This window comes from Vespula pensylvanica, chromosome 19, assembly GCF_014466175.1.
Source record: "Vespula pensylvanica isolate Volc-1 chromosome 19, ASM1446617v1, whole genome shotgun sequence".
In the NCBI taxonomy this organism is placed as follows: Eukaryota; Metazoa; Arthropoda; class Insecta; order Hymenoptera; family Vespidae; genus Vespula; species Vespula pensylvanica.
This window is the reverse complement of record NC_057703.1, coordinates 512,974-530,477: the sequence shown is the minus strand read 5'-3', so window position 1 is coordinate 530,477 and position 17,504 is coordinate 512,974. Positions and strand designations below refer to the sequence as shown.

General features: G+C 30.8%; 4 protein-coding genes across 5 annotated transcripts; 3 read left to right on the top strand and 1 right to left on the bottom strand.

The window, feature by feature from the left end:
• Positions 1–1,530: 1,530 nt before the first annotated feature.
• On the top strand, positions 1,531–4,146 carry LOC122635693 (transcription initiation factor IIB). The gene is made up of 5 exons (XM_043826205.1): positions 1,531–1,712; positions 2,148–2,258; positions 2,338–2,524; positions 2,601–3,071; positions 3,158–4,146. The coding sequence occupies exons 1-5, from the start codon at positions 1,660–1,662 to the stop codon at positions 3,317–3,319; spliced, it is 984 nt and encodes a 327-aa protein (XP_043682140.1). The 5' UTR covers positions 1,531–1,659; the 3' UTR covers positions 3,320–4,146.
• A 584-nt stretch (positions 4,147–4,730) lies between these two features.
• LOC122635698 (protein shisa-5-like) lies at positions 4,731–9,798 on the bottom strand. 2 transcript variants are annotated; one of them, XM_043826213.1, is made up of 5 exons: positions 9,446–9,798; positions 6,833–6,992; positions 6,574–6,704; positions 4,999–5,109; positions 4,731–4,911 (listed from the first exon to the last, which is right to left on the bottom strand). In XM_043826213.1, exons 1-5 carry the CDS (start codon positions 9,501–9,503, stop codon positions 4,832–4,834), a joined length of 540 nt encoding a protein of 179 aa, XP_043682148.1. In that variant the 5' UTR covers positions 9,504–9,798; the 3' UTR covers positions 4,731–4,831. The 2 variants fall into 2 exon arrangements, with proteins under 2 accessions (XP_043682148.1, XP_043682147.1); XM_043826212.1 differs by having other exon boundaries at positions 4,999–5,112; positions 9,446–9,797.
• A 445-nt stretch (positions 9,799–10,243) lies between these two features.
• LOC122635685 (coatomer subunit gamma) lies at positions 10,244–14,096 on the top strand. Its single transcript, XM_043826186.1, has 7 exons — positions 10,244–10,568; positions 10,744–11,848; positions 11,923–12,502; positions 12,578–12,897; positions 12,955–13,153; positions 13,237–13,625; positions 13,954–14,096. The coding sequence occupies exons 1-6, from the start codon at positions 10,529–10,531 to the stop codon at positions 13,621–13,623; spliced, it is 2,631 nt and encodes an 876-aa protein (XP_043682121.1). The 5' UTR covers positions 10,244–10,528; the 3' UTR covers positions 13,624–13,625; positions 13,954–14,096.
• Positions 14,097–15,012: 916 nt separating this feature from the next.
• LOC122635690 (methionine aminopeptidase 2) lies at positions 15,013–17,410 on the top strand. The gene is made up of 6 exons (XM_043826199.1): positions 15,013–15,199; positions 15,657–15,746; positions 15,836–16,173; positions 16,252–16,656; positions 16,723–16,990; positions 17,080–17,410. Exons 1-6 carry the CDS (start codon positions 15,055–15,057, stop codon positions 17,283–17,285), a joined length of 1,452 nt encoding a protein of 483 aa, XP_043682134.1. The 5' UTR covers positions 15,013–15,054; the 3' UTR covers positions 17,286–17,410.
• The last annotated feature ends 94 nt before the right edge of the window (positions 17,411–17,504 follow it).

The window sequence follows — 17,504 nt, the reverse complement described above, 5'->3', positions numbered from 1 at the left end:
TCACAATAATGATGTACATATTCTGATTATTCAAGAATCTGTATTTAAAGTTTTATCGCTGGACTGAAAAGTGTTATATTTAAATGGTCACGTTTATTTAATGTATGCATTATATGCTCGCGGAGCTTCATAAAATCGGATCTAATGTATTCGAATTGTTTATCTAACCAATTCCGTAACGTGCATTATTAAAGAGAAAAGAAAGAAAGAAAGAAAAAAAAAAAGTAAAAGAGAAATCAGTCTTCGAACATACACAGAGAGAAATAGCATTTAAGACTCGCTCACAAAATCTCAATTACATTCTTTTGAACCTTTACATATGCTCTACAAAAATTTCATTTTACTAAAAAGTTTCAAAAAAGAAAGAAAGAAAGAAAAAAATAGGAAAAAGAAGAAGATAACAAAAAAAAAAAAAAAAGACAATGAATCATGCGTATCCGATGTATAATTTCGTCCCGTCTTTGTTTTATAGTAGAATTTTGGATGAAAGAATCCTATCTCAAGATGGAATTTAATATTCATTTTTTTTTTTTTTTTTTTTTTTTTTTTTTGAACATAATATTCTTTGCACACGAAATATATTTGTAGACATTAGCGTAGTATTTAATGGGTATCTGTGGTATATTTATATGTTTCACCGATTGCTTTATAATAGAGATACAAACCGTATATAAAAAGAAAGGGCTTGTATGTCAAATTAACACAAGCCACATAAAATAAATATGTCATCCGTATTTTAGTTTTCATCAAACGATATTGTATGCCAATTTCGTTAATTTATTTTTCACACGTGTATAATTTATGAAATTCAATTGAAAACACAAACAATCCATGTATAAATATCTCGTCAGTATTATTTCTTGCATAATAGATTTAAACATTATAACAATTTTTAATTGGCCATAGACATTAAAAACAATGAAAAACTTCTTTTATCTCTATCAATAAAAGCTGTTCCTAGAATTATTCGTTATTTCTAACTCTCTATGACAATTATTATAATTATAATTATTATTTCTTTGCAGTAATTGCATATTATACATCTTGGAGATGAATTAGTATCCTTCTAATTTGGATTATCAGATTATTAACTTGCTTAAGATGCATCTTACGAATACTTATGATCACTATAATTTTTTTTCTTTTCTTTCTTTTTCCTTTTCTTTTTTTTAGAAAAAAATTTTTTTAGCAGATTAGGTAAACTAGGTTTGATAGACATCTGCATTATCGACGTTGCATAAGAGTTTTTTTTTTATATTTAGGACTATTATGTTTTTGTACTTTTGCATTATATATTAATTTTTGCACTATTAGAAATATGTGTTATATATATATAAAAAAAAAGAAAATCTTAATTGTTCGTAACTACAAATTTATGATAGAAATTGTTATTACTGGAATATAATTTATAAAGGAACAAACGAAATCGAAAATGTAATTTTTAATATAAATACATATTTTTAATGTCGTTATTTAATTAAAAAGAACATTATTAGATTATATTTATTCTAAATAGTATATAATTTGTTTTGCGTCGTAGGTTATGTTTATCTCAGCTTTTCACGGATTTTTTTGTTATGTTGGTAGACAACACATACTAATACCGAACATGCATGAATAAAACGAATTGTATTGCAGCCATATTTGTTAGATAGATGTATGGCATGTAGTGTACCGCATATACGATTGAGAAATATGGCAAGTTTTTCAAGGTGAGTTAAACAATTTTTAATCCTATGTATTTCCTTCTTTTTCTTTTGTCTTTAATCCTTATTTTACAACATTTATCTGATAATATTATTCTGTAAAAATATACTTTTCAAAAATTCAAATATCAGAATTAAAAGTCTTTCGATCGAATTTTGGAGGTTATGATTTTTGACACAGTCATATTTCATTTCTTAATTAATTTATTATTTCTATAAAATTAATTTACATATTATTAAGAAGTAATTCAATCGTTGTAACATTATTATTGTACTATGAAAACGAAAAGAATACATGATGACGTTCTATTATAATTGCATATGATTAGTTGAAATTAAATGCATCATTGTTGTAAAAAGTAAATGATATGTAAAATATCATTATCATAAAAGATAAATAATTTATAGAATACGTTATATAAAGCAAGTAATATTTTACAGGCATGACACGAACAAAGTGTGTTGTTATGCACATCCAGATGCACCGCTTATCGAAGATCATAGAGCAGGAGATCAGATATGTTCAGAGTGTGGATTAGTAGTAGGTGATAGGTAAGAAAAAACAATTAAATAAAGATAAAGTACAATGTTTAACAATGATAAAAGTATCGATCTGTCTTGACGATATTAGGGTCATAGACGTGGGTTCAGAATGGAGGACATTTAGTAACGAAAAAGCTGGTGTTGATCCGTCCCGTGTCGGTGGCCCCGAGAATCCTCTGCTTAATGGGTCAGACTTGTCTACCATGATTGGACCAGGAACTGGTGCTGCTTCTTTTGATGCATTTGGTGCTTCCAAATATCAAAATAGACGCACAGTTAGTATAACGTATTTAATACGCACTTGCATATTTTTTTTACAATAAAAAAATTAATATTAAAATATAATTCTAGATGAGTAGCTCTGACAGAGCATTAATCAATGCATTTCGCGAGATCAATGGAATGGCAGATCGTATTAATTTACCAAAAACTATTGTGGACAGAGCTAATAATCTTTTTAAGCAAGTACACGACGGGAAAAATTTGAAAGGACGAGCTAATGACGCTATTGCATCAGCTTGCCTATATATTGCATGTAGACAAGAAGGAGTGCCGCGTACCTTTAAAGAAATTTGTGCTGTTAGCAAAATTAGCAAAAAAGAAATTGGTAGATGTTTTAAGTTGATACTGAAGGCACTGGAAACGAGTGTGGATCTCATCACGACAGGAGACTTCATGTCAAGATTCTGTTCTAATCTTGGTCTTCCAAATATGGTACAAAGGGCTGCAACGCATATCGCTCGAAAAGCAGTAGAAATTGATATCGTACCTGGAAGGTCACCTATTTCAGTAGCTGCAGCTGCAATTTATATGGCGTCACAAGTACGTATATTATTTACGAATATAGTTGAGAAAACGCTCTTCATAATTTAACCAAATGTTTCGATTTCTTTTTGTTAATTGAACAGGCTTCGGAAGACAAGAGATCGCAAAAAGAGATTGGTGATATCGCAGGAGTTGCAGACGTTACCATCAGACAATCTTACAAGCTCATGTATCCGCATGCAAGTAAACTATTTCCAGAAGATTTCAAATTTGCAACGCCTATTGATCAGTTACCGCAAATGTGAATTGAACAACATTCTCTCTTTGAGCTTTTGGTATATATTTTACTTATTGCAAGGATACTTTCATGTATAATAATAGTATAACGAATATAACATTTTTTTTATAGTATACATTCCCGAAATAATGTTTCGAAATTAGATTCTATATGATTCTTATTTTTGTCGAATGCCAACCAAATTATGAAATATGTGAGATTCCTTTTAGGATAATTTAATTCAATTAACTTCCTAATAAGCACAATAATGTATGACTTAGATTATATTTAATTCGCTTTTTTATGCACATTGGACACGTGCTATAGTGAACTCATAAGATATTTTACATATCTCTATGACCAAAGCAGATCTCGCTCTATTTAGTGATTATCATCGTATTTACTAATGTATTTAGAAACATGCTAGACATTTCATTTGGAATTATCAAGTCTATTGATATTATCAAAATTATTGAAAAATTCTTCTGTATAAATTGCATAAAAATTTCTATTTTAATCCATTGTTCAGTGTGCAAAAAATGTATATAATTTTTATTTATATTTAAGAGGTGGTAATGTGTATAATGGGAGTATCAATGTGCTATGTTAAACGAATATCTAAAGAAAATGTTCTCCAGCAACTTGTACCTGACATAATTATCATTACAGAGTATGCTGGTAATTATAATATAACAGATATCCATACAGCACAATGATTCTTTGTTAGATTCTTTATAAAGCACCAAAAAAGGAGCGTTTGTTGCCTTATCTATAACGTAAGAGAAACGTAGTATTAGAAGTAATTGTACGAAATAATTATCTTTGAAAACATAATAAAGATAACATAATATTTTATCTAATGATTAATAATACATATACAAACTGCTGGTGAAAATCTTATAATATAAATAAATTAATTCTATATTTACATTGTTGTAAAGAGGAACATTGAAAACTTCCAATTAAGATGAATAAGACTGGATAATTTATATATATATATAAAATAAATAGTAACGTACATGCTCCATCGTGTGTCATAATTACGTAATTATGTTAATCATTTAACTTACAAAGAAAAAAACTGCGTAGACTCTGTACACTGGGTAAATGAAAAAAAAAAAAAAAAAAAATGAGTATATTAAACTTAATATATTCGCCGTATTAGGCGAATTAAACGTGAATATATAAATATAACAGAGCATGAAAATAGTTTAGAATTATTTGTATATTTGATAAATGAAAATCGTTCTTATTATTTGAAAATGATTAAGTATATTACGAGGAATATTTATTTATTTATTTATTTTTTATTTTTTTTTCTTTAAAGATATCTCCGACAGATTTATTTTAAGTTTCAACAGATATAAAATTCATATCGTTGTAATAATACAAAATGTGAACATTTTTGTGGCATTCGATTCTTTTTTTTTTTTTTCTTCTTCTTTTTAACCGTATTTTGTATTATTGACATTGAAGGTAACAAATTGATCGAAGTTATACTAAACGTATTCACATATAGATTAAACTGGTGTTTTTGGTATTATTGTACATATCCGGGATTATATGGTGCCTGCCGGGCATAAGGTTCGATCGTATATGCTGGTAGTGGTTGTGGCGTTCCTATTAAATGAGATATATAATGGAAATTACATATGAACGTTTTCATTGGGAAATAAAATAATTATATAAAATATAATAAAAGATTACCTCCAACATTAGTTGGATATGGTGTATAATGATTTTGCTCTGTTTGATTGGCATAATTAGACGGAGGATTTGTTGAAGTTTGTATCACTTGAACAACACTTGGTGTTTGTACTTCTATAACAAAAATTAATGTACTACTATGTTCCGAAAGAACGATATTCAATAATTTCCATTTTCAGAGACAGCGGGCGAATATTTAAATATTGATATTAACATTAAAAATAATATTTAATAAAAAATAATGTAGAAAGCACAGTATCGAAAAATAATTTCATATCAAGGATAAAAAGAAATGTAATTTTCTTGCACAAATTTTTTTTATTATTAAAGTAGTACAAGAAGCTCGCGTTATTTTACCTATTTATCATAACATGTGTATAAAAAGCATATATATATATATATATGTATGTATGTATGCGTGTGTATATAAAATGTCTATAATAATATTGTGTTATTATAATACGTGTGTTTTTAAACAAATACAATATATTAGATCTTTATAATACATATGTCGTGGTTTAAATCCATGTCATTTCTCACTGGTTTCTTGTCTGATGTTTAGGATAAAAATATTATGGATTCTTTTTTGTATAAAACATGATATAGTAAAACATTTTTTCTTCATCTTTTTTTTTTATAAAAGATGAGCAGAGAGGAATATGGTACATGAGTGTGTATAGGAACATTGTATTTTCTTTTGCTAGTATGTGTATCATAAAAAATATTGAATATATTAACATATAAAATTAAACACTATTACATTTAGAATTCTAAAAAACAGTGGAGAGACTTCTTTTCAAGAAGCATTATATAGCATAATTGTTTCATATATTTTATGTCCTTAAAAGTATTATAAATTTCTAAATATTTCTGCAATCGTTTAAATATAACTATAACATTCGATATTACATATTAATTATAATTGCAAAATATATGAAGATTATGCTAAAAAAAGTTATACAAAAAATTATGTCTTATTTCTAAAATGGAATGTAATATATGCGTGTGTGTGTACATATATATATATATATACACACACACACACACTGTTTATAAAATTTTATAAATTTTTAGCTGCACAAGTTGTTAGATATAAGCCAATCTTAGCCTAATTCAAATAGATGATGCCAGAAAATTATGCCATAGTTGGTCCTAAAAAGAATTATATAACTCAATTAGTTATTGAGTGTAAAATAAATGATAAGACATCGTTTTAATAATATTAATAATACGTAATAGTAATTAGATTCGTAATAGTAAAACTTCTTATTGTAAACTTGTATAATTATTTATATAGTTATTAATTATTTGTGCTTCTCAATTTGTATCTAAACAATATTCGTCCTAGCTGCCTCTGACAATAGTTATTTGTAAAAAGAATGTAACATCGTAATGTTATACGAAGAAAAAGAAAAAACTATAACTATTACATCATATTAATATGTTATTTGTCTTTTAGGGAATAAGAAAAATATGTATTATGGAATCGATTATTATAACTTGAATCTTAAATCGAATGAAATATTTTGCAATAAGCTGGATCAATTCACAGACTTTCTCAAAATAGTTACTTACTGCCATAAACGGTGCCGCGATGGCGTCGACGATACCATGGGCAGCAGCTGCAGCATAAACAAGAAATGCAGCAAACTATTAATGATATAATAATACCAGCAGCGATAACCACAGGTACGATGATTCCGAGTCTAAAATACGATGATATATTAATTAGTGTAATAACAATTGTTTTACAGAGATATTAATAATAATAATATTTCATATAAATTTCTATATAAAATTTCAATAAATATATATAAATCCGAATCATATGTACCCCATTGTCATAGCAAATTCTTCTTTAGTACAACAGTAAAAATTTTCATTTGTTAAATCATAACAACAATATGATTTACTAGAATCACCCCATAATACGGGGCAGCTTGTTATCATTTTCTCGAAAACATTTTTTGACTCTTTATAAGTACATTCCATCCCTGCAAAAGAAAAATAGAAATTATTTGATATTGCCTACGTATATAAAAAAATCAACGAGTTAATATTTATGTATATAGCATGACTCATTGTTTTATTCAGATATTATGTTCCTCTGATTACGTTCGTATTATTTCTTCCTTATCTACTTCCCCTCGTAAAACGTATATTAAATTTGTCAACCCGACGACGAAAAGGATATTCGAAATAAATAAATATTTAGCTCTTATTTCGTCTGCAAATTACATTTTCTTTTTTCTTTTTCTTTTTTTCTTATTATTATAACATCGTTCTGTATATAAAACGTGCAATAAATAAATGCAAGAAAAAGAAAATGTCAAATAAAAATAATTATCGATCAAGCATATATTTTTTTCATTCGGGATTCAAGAAGATAACGTTGTAATCTTTAATCACCGATATCGCAATTATAAGATTTAATTAAATACTATTCTCAGAAATTCATTTCACTTGAAATAATTTAATAACTAATATGATGTATTTATTGGATAGATATATATTATCTGAAGAAACTATATCAATTAAAAATTAATTTATATATTATTTTTGTCTATTATCGCAGATTATTATCGAAAAGTTTTATCAGATTCTACTTATTATTATTCAGATTTATCATACAGAAGGTACATATATTACACGAATATTAATTACATCGAAATATTTCTTGTGGGTCATCGTTTATTTAAAATCGTTTCCTGTGAAATTTTATTGTTTTAAAAAATAAAGAAAAAGGAGTATACAGATTACTTATTTATATTTAATATACGTACATATTAATATTTAATACGTAATTTAGTGATAATACAAGTAGCGTAAAAATTATGTTATTTTATTTTCAAGATATATATATATATTATTTGTTAAACAAATAAAATTAAATAAAATTGCGAGTAAGATACAATAAATCTTTGCTGATACTAGTTATCGTCAGATTCGTTAGTAGCATATCATATTCCGATAACGTGTGCACTTATCTATATACTTAGATTAACAGTATGAAAATAGTGCATAGAATTCGCTCAAACAAACGTGTTTTACGAATAATGTCTTATATTTAATCAATATTGAAATTCACTAAACAAGATTCGTCACATTCATTGTTCGAACTTGACTCATAACCTAAGCAAACATTAAATGTATTGGGATTTTACATGTAAATGTACTGCGAACGACTTTCATTCGATAAATCATTGATAATTTTACTCATTTATTTTCATCGAGAATCATTCGATCAAATAAAAGTATAATGGACGTTACGTCCGTAAAAAGGATCACGTTCACATTTCGCGTGCTTTTTTAATTTTAACGAGTCCAAAACAAGTGAAATCAGTGACTATTGTTGTGATTATTGATTGTAATAAAAAATTAAAAATTACATAAAAATATATAAAGTTACGTTTCTAACGCAAATTAAACGATGATCAAACATTATTATTCTTATTATTATAATCATCCGTGTGCTTGAAATGATGCATCTCCGATTTATTTACATCGTGTAATCTGCAGAAATCTTGGAGAAAGCTCGAAAGGATATCGAAAAAATATTTTAACCTTGGATTCCAGTAAAAATGTCCACACGTAATCGATAAGAAAGGTCGACCCAAAATTTTTTCAAACAGCGATTGCTTTTTCGTACGTAGCAATGGTCAAATCGAACAGGCAGGCAATAGCCAAATATGGTTTAGCAAAAAGTTGACTGAACGACGAAAAGCATATATATGTATACACTTTTCAATCTTTTTTGTTTCATTTACTCGAAAAAAAAAAAAAAAAAAAAAAAAATATTACTAACGACCCAGCCAAAAGAAAATGGAACAATGAAAGTTACTTGAAATGATTCATCGAATTCGTCGAATAAAATCTAATGATCCTAAAAATAGATAAATAAAACTGATTATATATCGTTTCTTTTTAGCAACGTAACAAGCTACTCCTGTTTTGAACGTTGCCCAATCTGATCCTTGGAGTGTATGTAATAAAAAAAACCGGATTCGCGTATAAAAAAAGCTACGATCGGAAATCGAAGAGTTTGATGAAGGTGTAATGGCATAAGAATAGCATGAATATCGAACGCTATTTATCGAATATCGGACATGGGAAAGAGGACCGTGTTACGTTATTCAAAGTAAACATGTACGAGAAGAGTAATAATGGGTCACCAATGAATTCGCATAATACGTATCGACGAGCGTGAAAGGAACGATGGACTCGTCCATTCTAAGAATCGCTACATACCACGCGCGTCATCAGCAAGACGATTCGACGAAATCATAAGAGAACCAGAGAGATAGGAATAAAGAGAGAGAGAGAGAGAGAGAGAGAAGGAGAGAGAGAGAGAGAGAGAGAGAGAGAGAGAGAGAGAGAAATTCAATTGTTCTCATTTTCGATAATGAGAAAATGTCTGAATGAGATAAAATTAATTTTTTCTTCTTACCTACTGCAAAGCCGGTACAGAGACACGAGATCGTTAAGAGTATGATAGCGTACGACATTTTGTTATTTTTTTTTTTTTTTTTTTTATATAATTACTCGAACTGCACTCCAAACGACGTTCCGAAACAATCCAAAAAAAAACTTTGCTCTTCGATGACTATGTCCTTTTATATATATATATATACAAGCGACCCAGGACAAAACACAAGGAAAACGAGAGACACGCGCGTTGCTGACACCAGAATCAAGTTCGACCACCGACTGTAACGAGACAAGGGACAAAACTCGCGCGCAATCGTCGACGACATGCGATATACGCGAAAGTTCAACTTCGGCTGCCAGCAACGGCAACGTTCAATTTTCACAAAGTCTATGCGTCGTATAGTATTCTCATTGTGGCTCCTCTTACGGAATTTATGTAAACTAAGTTAGATGAGAATTTATATATATATATATATATATATATATGCGTGCATGGATGTATGGATATAAGAAAAATAATATTGTAATAATTATTAATAGAATAATGTTTATTTTGCGTGCGATAATTTATCTAATCATTGCATCTTGGAATTTTTAGTTTTTATCGTCTCCCTAGGAAAGCTACGATCGTGAATATTTATTTTATTTTATTTTTTTGTCCGCGCCGAGTGAACGTTTTTTTTAATTAAGTAATCGACGATTAAACGATTAGTTTACGTTTGTAGATAAATTATAAATTTTGTACATAGGATTTCGATAATAAAATATGATCTTACTGCGTCGGTAAAGAAGATGTGCATTATCGTTGACGCGCATTATCGTAGATGCGTTTTCATTGAGATTACGAGGATGCTGTAAGATAGAACATTGATCACGTGTAATATTGCATACATAATAGTTAAAATTCGTTCAATATATAGTCATCTTGTTAGTGAAATCATTTTAAATTTCTTGTGCGATACGATTTCGTTGATAATTCGGCAAAATACAAGCGCACACGCCATATTACTCCGTTGAAAAAGAAGTTTCGATGATTGGTTTGTCAGAGAGTCAAGGTGACGTGTCCGATATTTTCCACGTTTTTCATTTATAATATCGCAAAATGAATGCTTTTAAACGCGACAAGAAAGAAGAGGAAGAAGGTAATTATGAATTAATAATAATTATATCCATATAACTATATAGATTTGTATGTAACTCTTTAAGTCATTGCATCTTGGGATATAGCCTAATTTGACAGTTATTTGTAAACATCTGCTTATAAAATTATTGTTATTAAAAATGTAATGTATTTTATATCTCTGTTCGATTTATCAGGCGGTGGAAATCCTTTCCAAAACTTGGAGAAAACAACGGTACTTCAAGAGGCACGCACTTTCAATGACACCCCTGTAAATCCAAGAAAATGTGCTCATATTCTTACCAAAATTTTGTACCTATTGAATCAAGGAGAACAATTAGGTACTATGGAAGCAACGGAAGCATTTTTTGCGATGACTAAGTTATTCCAATCCAGAGATGTAGTATTAAGGCGTTTAGTTTATTTGGGTATCAAAGAATTAAGTTCATTGGCAGAAGACGTGATCATAGTTACGTCCAGTCTTACAAAAGATATGACCGGGAAAGAAGATTTATACAGAGCCGCCGCGATAAGAGCTTTGTGTACTATCACCGACGGCGGTATGTTAGCAGCAATCGAACGTTATATGAAACAAGCAATCGTCGATCGTTCTCCGGCGGTATCTAGCGCTGCATTGGTTTCGTCTCTACATTTGACTAGCGTTTCCAGTGACGTCGCTAGAAGGTGGGCTTATGAAGCTCAAGAGGCTTTAAACTCTACCAACGTAATGGTACAGTACCATGCATTAGGTGTTTTGTATCAAGCAAGAAAAACCGACAAACTTGCTGTCATCAAATTAGTAGCAAAACTTATGAGAACCAGTCCTAAAAGTCCTTACGCAGGTTGTATGCTGATAAGAATGGCGTGTAAACTCCTAGACGACGTGGAAGAAGGAGAAGATTTGTTAGGATTCATCGAAGCGTGCTTGCGTCATAAATCAGAAATTATTGTTTACGAAGCAGCGCACGCATTGGTTAATCTTGGAAGAAGCGGTCTCAAAGAAATTGGACCTGCTATCAGTGTGTTACAATTATTCTGCGGATCTCCTAAGCCAGCTCTTAGATTTGCTGCCGTTAGAACTTTAAATAAAGTCGCAATGACTCATCCAGCAGCAGTTACGGCATGTAATTTGGACTTAGAAAACTTAATCACAGATTCCAATAGATCAATTGCTACTTTAGCTATTACGACGCTTTTGAAAACTGGAGCAGAAAGTTCTGTGGATCGTTTGATGAAACAGATTGCTACTTTTGTATCAGAAATTTCAGATGAATTCAAAGTTGTTGTGGTACAAGCAATAAGGTACATTTCGTCTTCAGAATTTAATCGATAACACTATCTCTACCCAGACGACATTATTTTCTATTTCGTTACAGAGCTTTGTGTCAGAAATTCCCGCGCAAGCACACAGTTTTAATGAATTTCCTTTCCGCTATGTTAAGAGATGAAGGTGGCCTTGAATACAAAGCGGCCATAGCCGATACTATCATAGCCGTCATGGAAGGAAATGCCGAAGCCAAAGAGGCAGGCTTGGCACACTTGTGCGAATTTATAGAAGATTGCGAACACATTTCTCTCGCAGTGCGTATATTACATCTGCTGGGACAAGAAGGACCAACATCCAAACAACCGTCCAGATACATACGTTTTATCTATAATCGCGTCATTCTCGAAAGTGCAAGTGTACGTGCTGCAGCTGTAACAGCTTTAGCACGTTTCGCTGCAGCATGCCCGCTTCTTCTTCCAAACGTTCTTGTACTTTTATCTCGTTGTCAATTAGATTCCGACGATGAAGTTCGCGATCGTGCCGCATATTATTGTACGATTTTACAAGAACAAAGTGATCCAACTGTATTGCCACTAATACAGCCACCTCTTTTCTCTATACCTAGTTTGGAAAGAGCTTTACGAAATTATATGAAAACGCCTATGGAAGAACCATTTGATGTTTCTCAGGTATTTTTCTTTTTCTTTTTTTTTTTTTTTTTTAATTTAATTTAATTTTATACATTCCAACTTATTATCATACAGGTACCACCGGCGCAAACTATAGAGGAACCAGCACAAGTAGAAATACATACCACTATCAAGCCACAACAACCGCGTTTAACAAGAGAAGAGAGCTTCATAGAAAAATTATCGCAAATACCGCAGATAGCGAATATCATCAGAGGCTCTTCCCTTCTCAAGTCCTCTGCCGTATTTGAATTAACCGAATCTGAAACAGAATATAACGTGAAATGTATCAAACACACGTTCGCGGAACATCTCGTTTTGCAATTCGATTGTATAAATACGCTTTCTGATCAATTTTTGGAAGACGTCAGAGTTGCTATCGAAGCAACCGAAGGGTAAGATATAGCTTTATTTCTAAGATAGCTCTATATTAATAAGATGTATGTTTTTAGTTACACTGTTCTATGTGAAGTACCGTGTCCACGTCTGTCATATAATGAACCAGGAACGACTTACACGGTATTATCTTATCCAGGAGATGTACATGCTAGTGTCGCAACCATGCCTACGACTCTTCGTTTCATGGCACGTGATTGCGATCCTACAACAGGAGTTCCAGATACTGATCAGGGTTACTGCGACGAATACATGGTATTACAATCGTTGATCTTTTAACGTGACCGATTCTAAGCATCGTTTATATTGTGTTCGTTATTGTATTTGCAACATTTTAGCTGGAAGATTTGGAAATTACAATAGCTGATCAAATTCGAGGTATGGGAAATAGAGGAGTGGACTTTGGTGCATTTTGGGATGCATCTGCTGCTAAAGGATATGCCAAGTTGGAAGAAACTTTTGTTCTGGGAGCTACGGTAACGAATTTGGAAGGAGCAATACAAAGTCTTACAGGATTTTTGGGATTAGATGCGGTGGAACGTAGCGATAGAATACTTCCAGGATCTGCGTCGCATAATCTATTGTTAAGTGGTGTTTTTAGAGGTGGTAAGGAAGTACTTGCACGTGCAAGACTAGCATTGTCAGGTAATCAAGTAACGATGCAATTAAGTGTCCTATGTACAGACCCAGATGTTGCCGAACTAATTCTTTCTGCAGTGGGATAAACGTAAGCATAATTTTATTAGAGAATGAATATATTTATGCATTACAAAATGATTTTTCTAATTGAAAGAAAGGAGAATCTATAAAAGAAGAAATACCTTTCGTTACAATCGTTCCATTTTATATTACATAGACTTATATACATGATTTATAACAATTAACGAATTGTTATTTATCCCTCAACATTATATATATATATATATATATAAATAGAATGTGGTATTAACATCCAATGGTCCCATTGTATTTACAAAATTACAAAAAAGAACTATCGTTAGAATATGATTTGTAATTATATAAGCTCTTAGAATTTTATTAATTATATGTTATAGATGAGAATGAAACATAAATATAATGGAAGATAGCACACATTCGATTTTACAAAAACCAATTAGTAAATAAATGAATAAAATACTATATATATGTATGTAAATATGACGGTGTACATTTTTAAACAAAAGATCCAAACTAAGCTGAATAATAACTAAATGATTTTTTTCCCAACATTCTTTCCCTTATAAAAAAATAATACTTGGAAGACCGAGCATCGCTCGCTCGGTAAAGAAGAAGGTTATTGGCATAAGACGTTTCTTCTGCAGATATTTTGTGTTTGATTCGTTCGGCGATGAAGCTATAGATTCCATAACTTGGTTAAATCGTAATTGAATCGGTCACAAAAAATCTATACAAATAAAATATATATATATACGTGACATTGATTGCATGCAACAATTATTAAGTCTGCAAAACGAGAGAGAAAGAGAGAGAGTAATTGTTTTTTTAAGATTATATTTAAACGTTGAAATTTATAGTTTATATTATAATAAAAAGTAGTAATATTGTTAATAAAGTAGTAATAATAAAAAATAGTAATAAAAAGAAAAGAACAATGCAAGTTGAAACTCTTGAAAATCGAAGTTGTAACTAAATTTAACTCGCACTATACTCTCGATATATCTCGCAGTATAATTTTAGCAACTTGCACTACTATCGATATCTCGCATTCGACTGTCCTTCCAAAAACATCGCTCCGTCTCAAGTAGTACTATTTTGCCCTCTCTTTTTATTCACACGTGCCTTAGTATCTCTCTCTCTCTCTCTCTCTCTCTCTCTGTTCCACGCGTAGTAAAACAGAGAACTGATAATGTTAAAGAAAAATATCTATTTATGATTTACTCGAGTCTATTGTTCTACTCGAGTCTAGTTTAGTTCATAATCGGACACTTAGTTTTATTTTAGTCTCGTGGTTCCACTCATATATGTGTATATATATATATATATATATATATATATATATGTATACAGTATATTTTTAAATAAAAACATACCCACGTTTATTATAGATTTTTTGTTGATAATTCAATAGAGAGTTCGCTCTACGTTACCGACGCATACAATATCTACGATGCACATTGCTTAGCTTCCTCTTTAAAATGGCCGCTGTACTAGAAGAAGTCGGCAAGTCAGCCGAAAAATTAATAGACGAGGAAAAAGATGAGATCGTAGATCAAGAGGATGAAAGTGGAGCAGCAGAAGCATCGAAAAAGAAAAAAAAGAAGAAGAAGAAGAAGAAGGCCGGTACGTTACATTATGATTTTTTTTGGGTGTGTTCGCTCGACCACTCGTGCTGCTTCCAACAACGTTTTATTCAATGTACTTTTTTACTCTTTTTACTTGTGATTATAACAAAGATTTTTTTTCTAAATGAATATTTATTTATTTTTTAAGTAAGACAAACTATTACGTTTGTGTTAGTTGATCATAATATTTTTTATGTAAAACATTTTTAATATTATTTTTTTAAATAATAAGTTGATACGGAAAATGTGTAACATGTGGAACGATTTATACTTAAAACATGAGCATTATTCGTTTCTGTTTCATGTGTTTAATTAACCTTTATATAAATAGTTCGTAAACAATTATTTTATATATATATATATATAACAATTATAATGAAAAAAGTAATTTAATATTAAGAAATACACGTATGATATTTTATTTATTTAATGTTTACAAACATTTCTATGTCTAGGTGCTGGAGAAGCAAGTGCAGACGTACCAGAAGGAGATGATAAAACAAAGGAGGATGATCAAATAAAAAATGATGATACAGCGGTTGAAGGTATTCACCTTCCTTAATTATATTATTAATTATCAGAATTTTATTATGGCTATATTTAATAAAACAATATTGTTTTGTTCTTAATGAATGATCGATAGAAGTCAATGACAATGAAGCTGAAACTGGAACAGAAAATGAAGACGCTAAAAAAAAGAAGAAGAAACGTAAACCGCGTAATAAGGCTGGTGGAGTTAAACAAACTGAACGACCTTCGATTCCTGTCTCAAAATTATTTCCCGATGGTAACTTCCCTATTGGAGAAATAATGGATTATCCTCCTGCTGCTGGAATCGACGAAAGAAGTGCTAAGAATCGTTTTACAAGCGAAGAAGCGCGTGCTTTGGATAGAATGCATAGCGACATTTACAACGAAGCTAGACAAGCTGCAGAAGCACATAGACAGACAAGAAAACATATTATGAAATGGGTATATAATTATATATCCTTAATACTGATGTTAAATCCCTAAAATATAAGTCTCATATATTAATTATTTTCTCTACAGGTTAAATCAGGAATGACAATGATAGAAATTTGCAATGAATTGGAAGATACAGCTAGAAAATTAATAGGAGAAGACGGATTGAAAGCAGGATTGGCATTTCCAACCGGTTGTTCAAGAAATCATTGCGCAGCTCATTATACTCCTAATGCTGGAGATCCAACTGTTTTGGAATACGATGACGTTACGAAAATAGATTTCGGCACACACATCAATGGACGTATTATCGATTGTGCATTCACCTTAGCATTTAATCCAAAATATGATAAACTTATTGAAGCAGTTCGCGATGCTACTAATACTGGAATTAAAGCTGCCGGTATTGATGTTCAGCTTTGCGATGTTGGTGCTGCTATTCAAGAAGTTATGGAATCGTACGAAGTTGAAATAGATGGTAAAACTTATCAGGTACGTAAACTGAGCAGGATTTACACTACTATATGTATATCAATTTTTAATGAATTTTTTTTTCAGGTTAAATCAATCAGAAATTTGAATGGACATTCAATCGCACCTTATCGAATACACGCAGGAAAAACGGTACCGATAGTTAAAGGTGGCGAGGCTACAAGAATGGAAGAAAATGAATTTTATGCGATCGAAACGTTTGGATCTACCGGACGAGGTGTCGTCCACGATGATTTGGATTGTTCTCATTATATGAAAAGTTTTGATACCGGATATGTTCCGCTCAGATTACAGAGCAGCAAATTTTTACTTAATGTTATTAACAAGCACTTTGGTAAGGAATAGAAATTATTATAACGCGTGATAATTTCGATGAATATTATAGGGAAAATAATTCTAACATAATTTCGTTTCGTTTCCTAGGTACTTTAGCATTTTGTAAACGTTGGTTGGATCGCGTCGGTTGTACCAAGTATCAAATGGCATTAAAAGATTTGTGCGACAAAGGGGCAGTTGAAGCTTATCCGCCACTAGTCGATGTCAAAGGATGCTATACTGCCCAATTTGAGCATACTCTTGTATTACGTCCTACTTGCAAGGAAGTTATTTCTCGAGGAGATGATTATTGAAATATTTTCACTTTTACGATTCCCTCAGAGGGCACTTAGCGTAATCATTGTAAAGTTGTCTCGTCAATGTAAAATTAGCATTCATCGCAAGTAAACGTACATCAAGTATTTTGTTACCATCATAATATTAGTATTATCTTTTCTTTCTTTTGCCCTTGAAAAAAAAAAAAATATTGTAATGGGTGCTATGAGCCCCTATAATGTAAAAAAGAAAAAAGC

Coding starts and splice junctions, on each gene's coding strand:
- LOC122635693 (XM_043826205.1), top strand. CDS start 1,660: ATGGCATGTAGTGTACCGCATATACGATTGAGAAATATGGCAAGTTTT. Junction 1,713..2,147: donor AATATGGCAAGTTTTTCAAG/GTGAGTTAAACA, acceptor AATATTTTACAG/GCATGACACGAACAAAGTGT. Junction 2,525..2,600: donor AATATCAAAATAGACGCACA/GTTAGTATAACG, acceptor ATATAATTCTAG/ATGAGTAGCTCTGACAGAGC.
- LOC122635698 (XM_043826212.1), bottom strand. CDS start 9,503: ATGTCGTACGCTATCATACTCTTAACGATCTCGTGTCTCTGTACCGGC. Junction 6,705..6,832: donor GAATTTGCTATGACAATGGG/GTACATATGATT, acceptor ATCGTATTTTAG/ACTCGGAATCATCGTACCTG. Junction 5,113..6,573: donor TCGCGGCACCGTTTATGGCA/GTAAGTAACTAT, acceptor TTTTTGTTATAG/AAGTACAAACACCAAGTGTT.
- LOC122635685 (XM_043826186.1), top strand. CDS start 10,529: ATGAATGCTTTTAAACGCGACAAGAAAGAAGAGGAAGAAG. Junction 11,849..11,922: donor GTTGTGGTACAAGCAATAAG/GTACATTTCGTC, acceptor ATTTCGTTACAG/AGCTTTGTGTCAGAAATTCC. Junction 13,154..13,236: donor GTTACTGCGACGAATACATG/GTATTACAATCG, acceptor GCAACATTTTAG/CTGGAAGATTTGGAAATTAC.
- LOC122635690 (XM_043826199.1), top strand. CDS start 15,055: ATGGCCGCTGTACTAGAAGAAGTCGGCAAGTCAGCCGAAAAATTAATA. Junction 15,747..15,835: donor TGATGATACAGCGGTTGAAG/GTATTCACCTTC, acceptor TTCTTAATGAAT/GATCGATAGAAGTCAATGAC. Junction 16,657..16,722: donor TAGATGGTAAAACTTATCAG/GTACGTAAACTG, acceptor TTTTTTTTTCAG/GTTAAATCAATCAGAAATTT.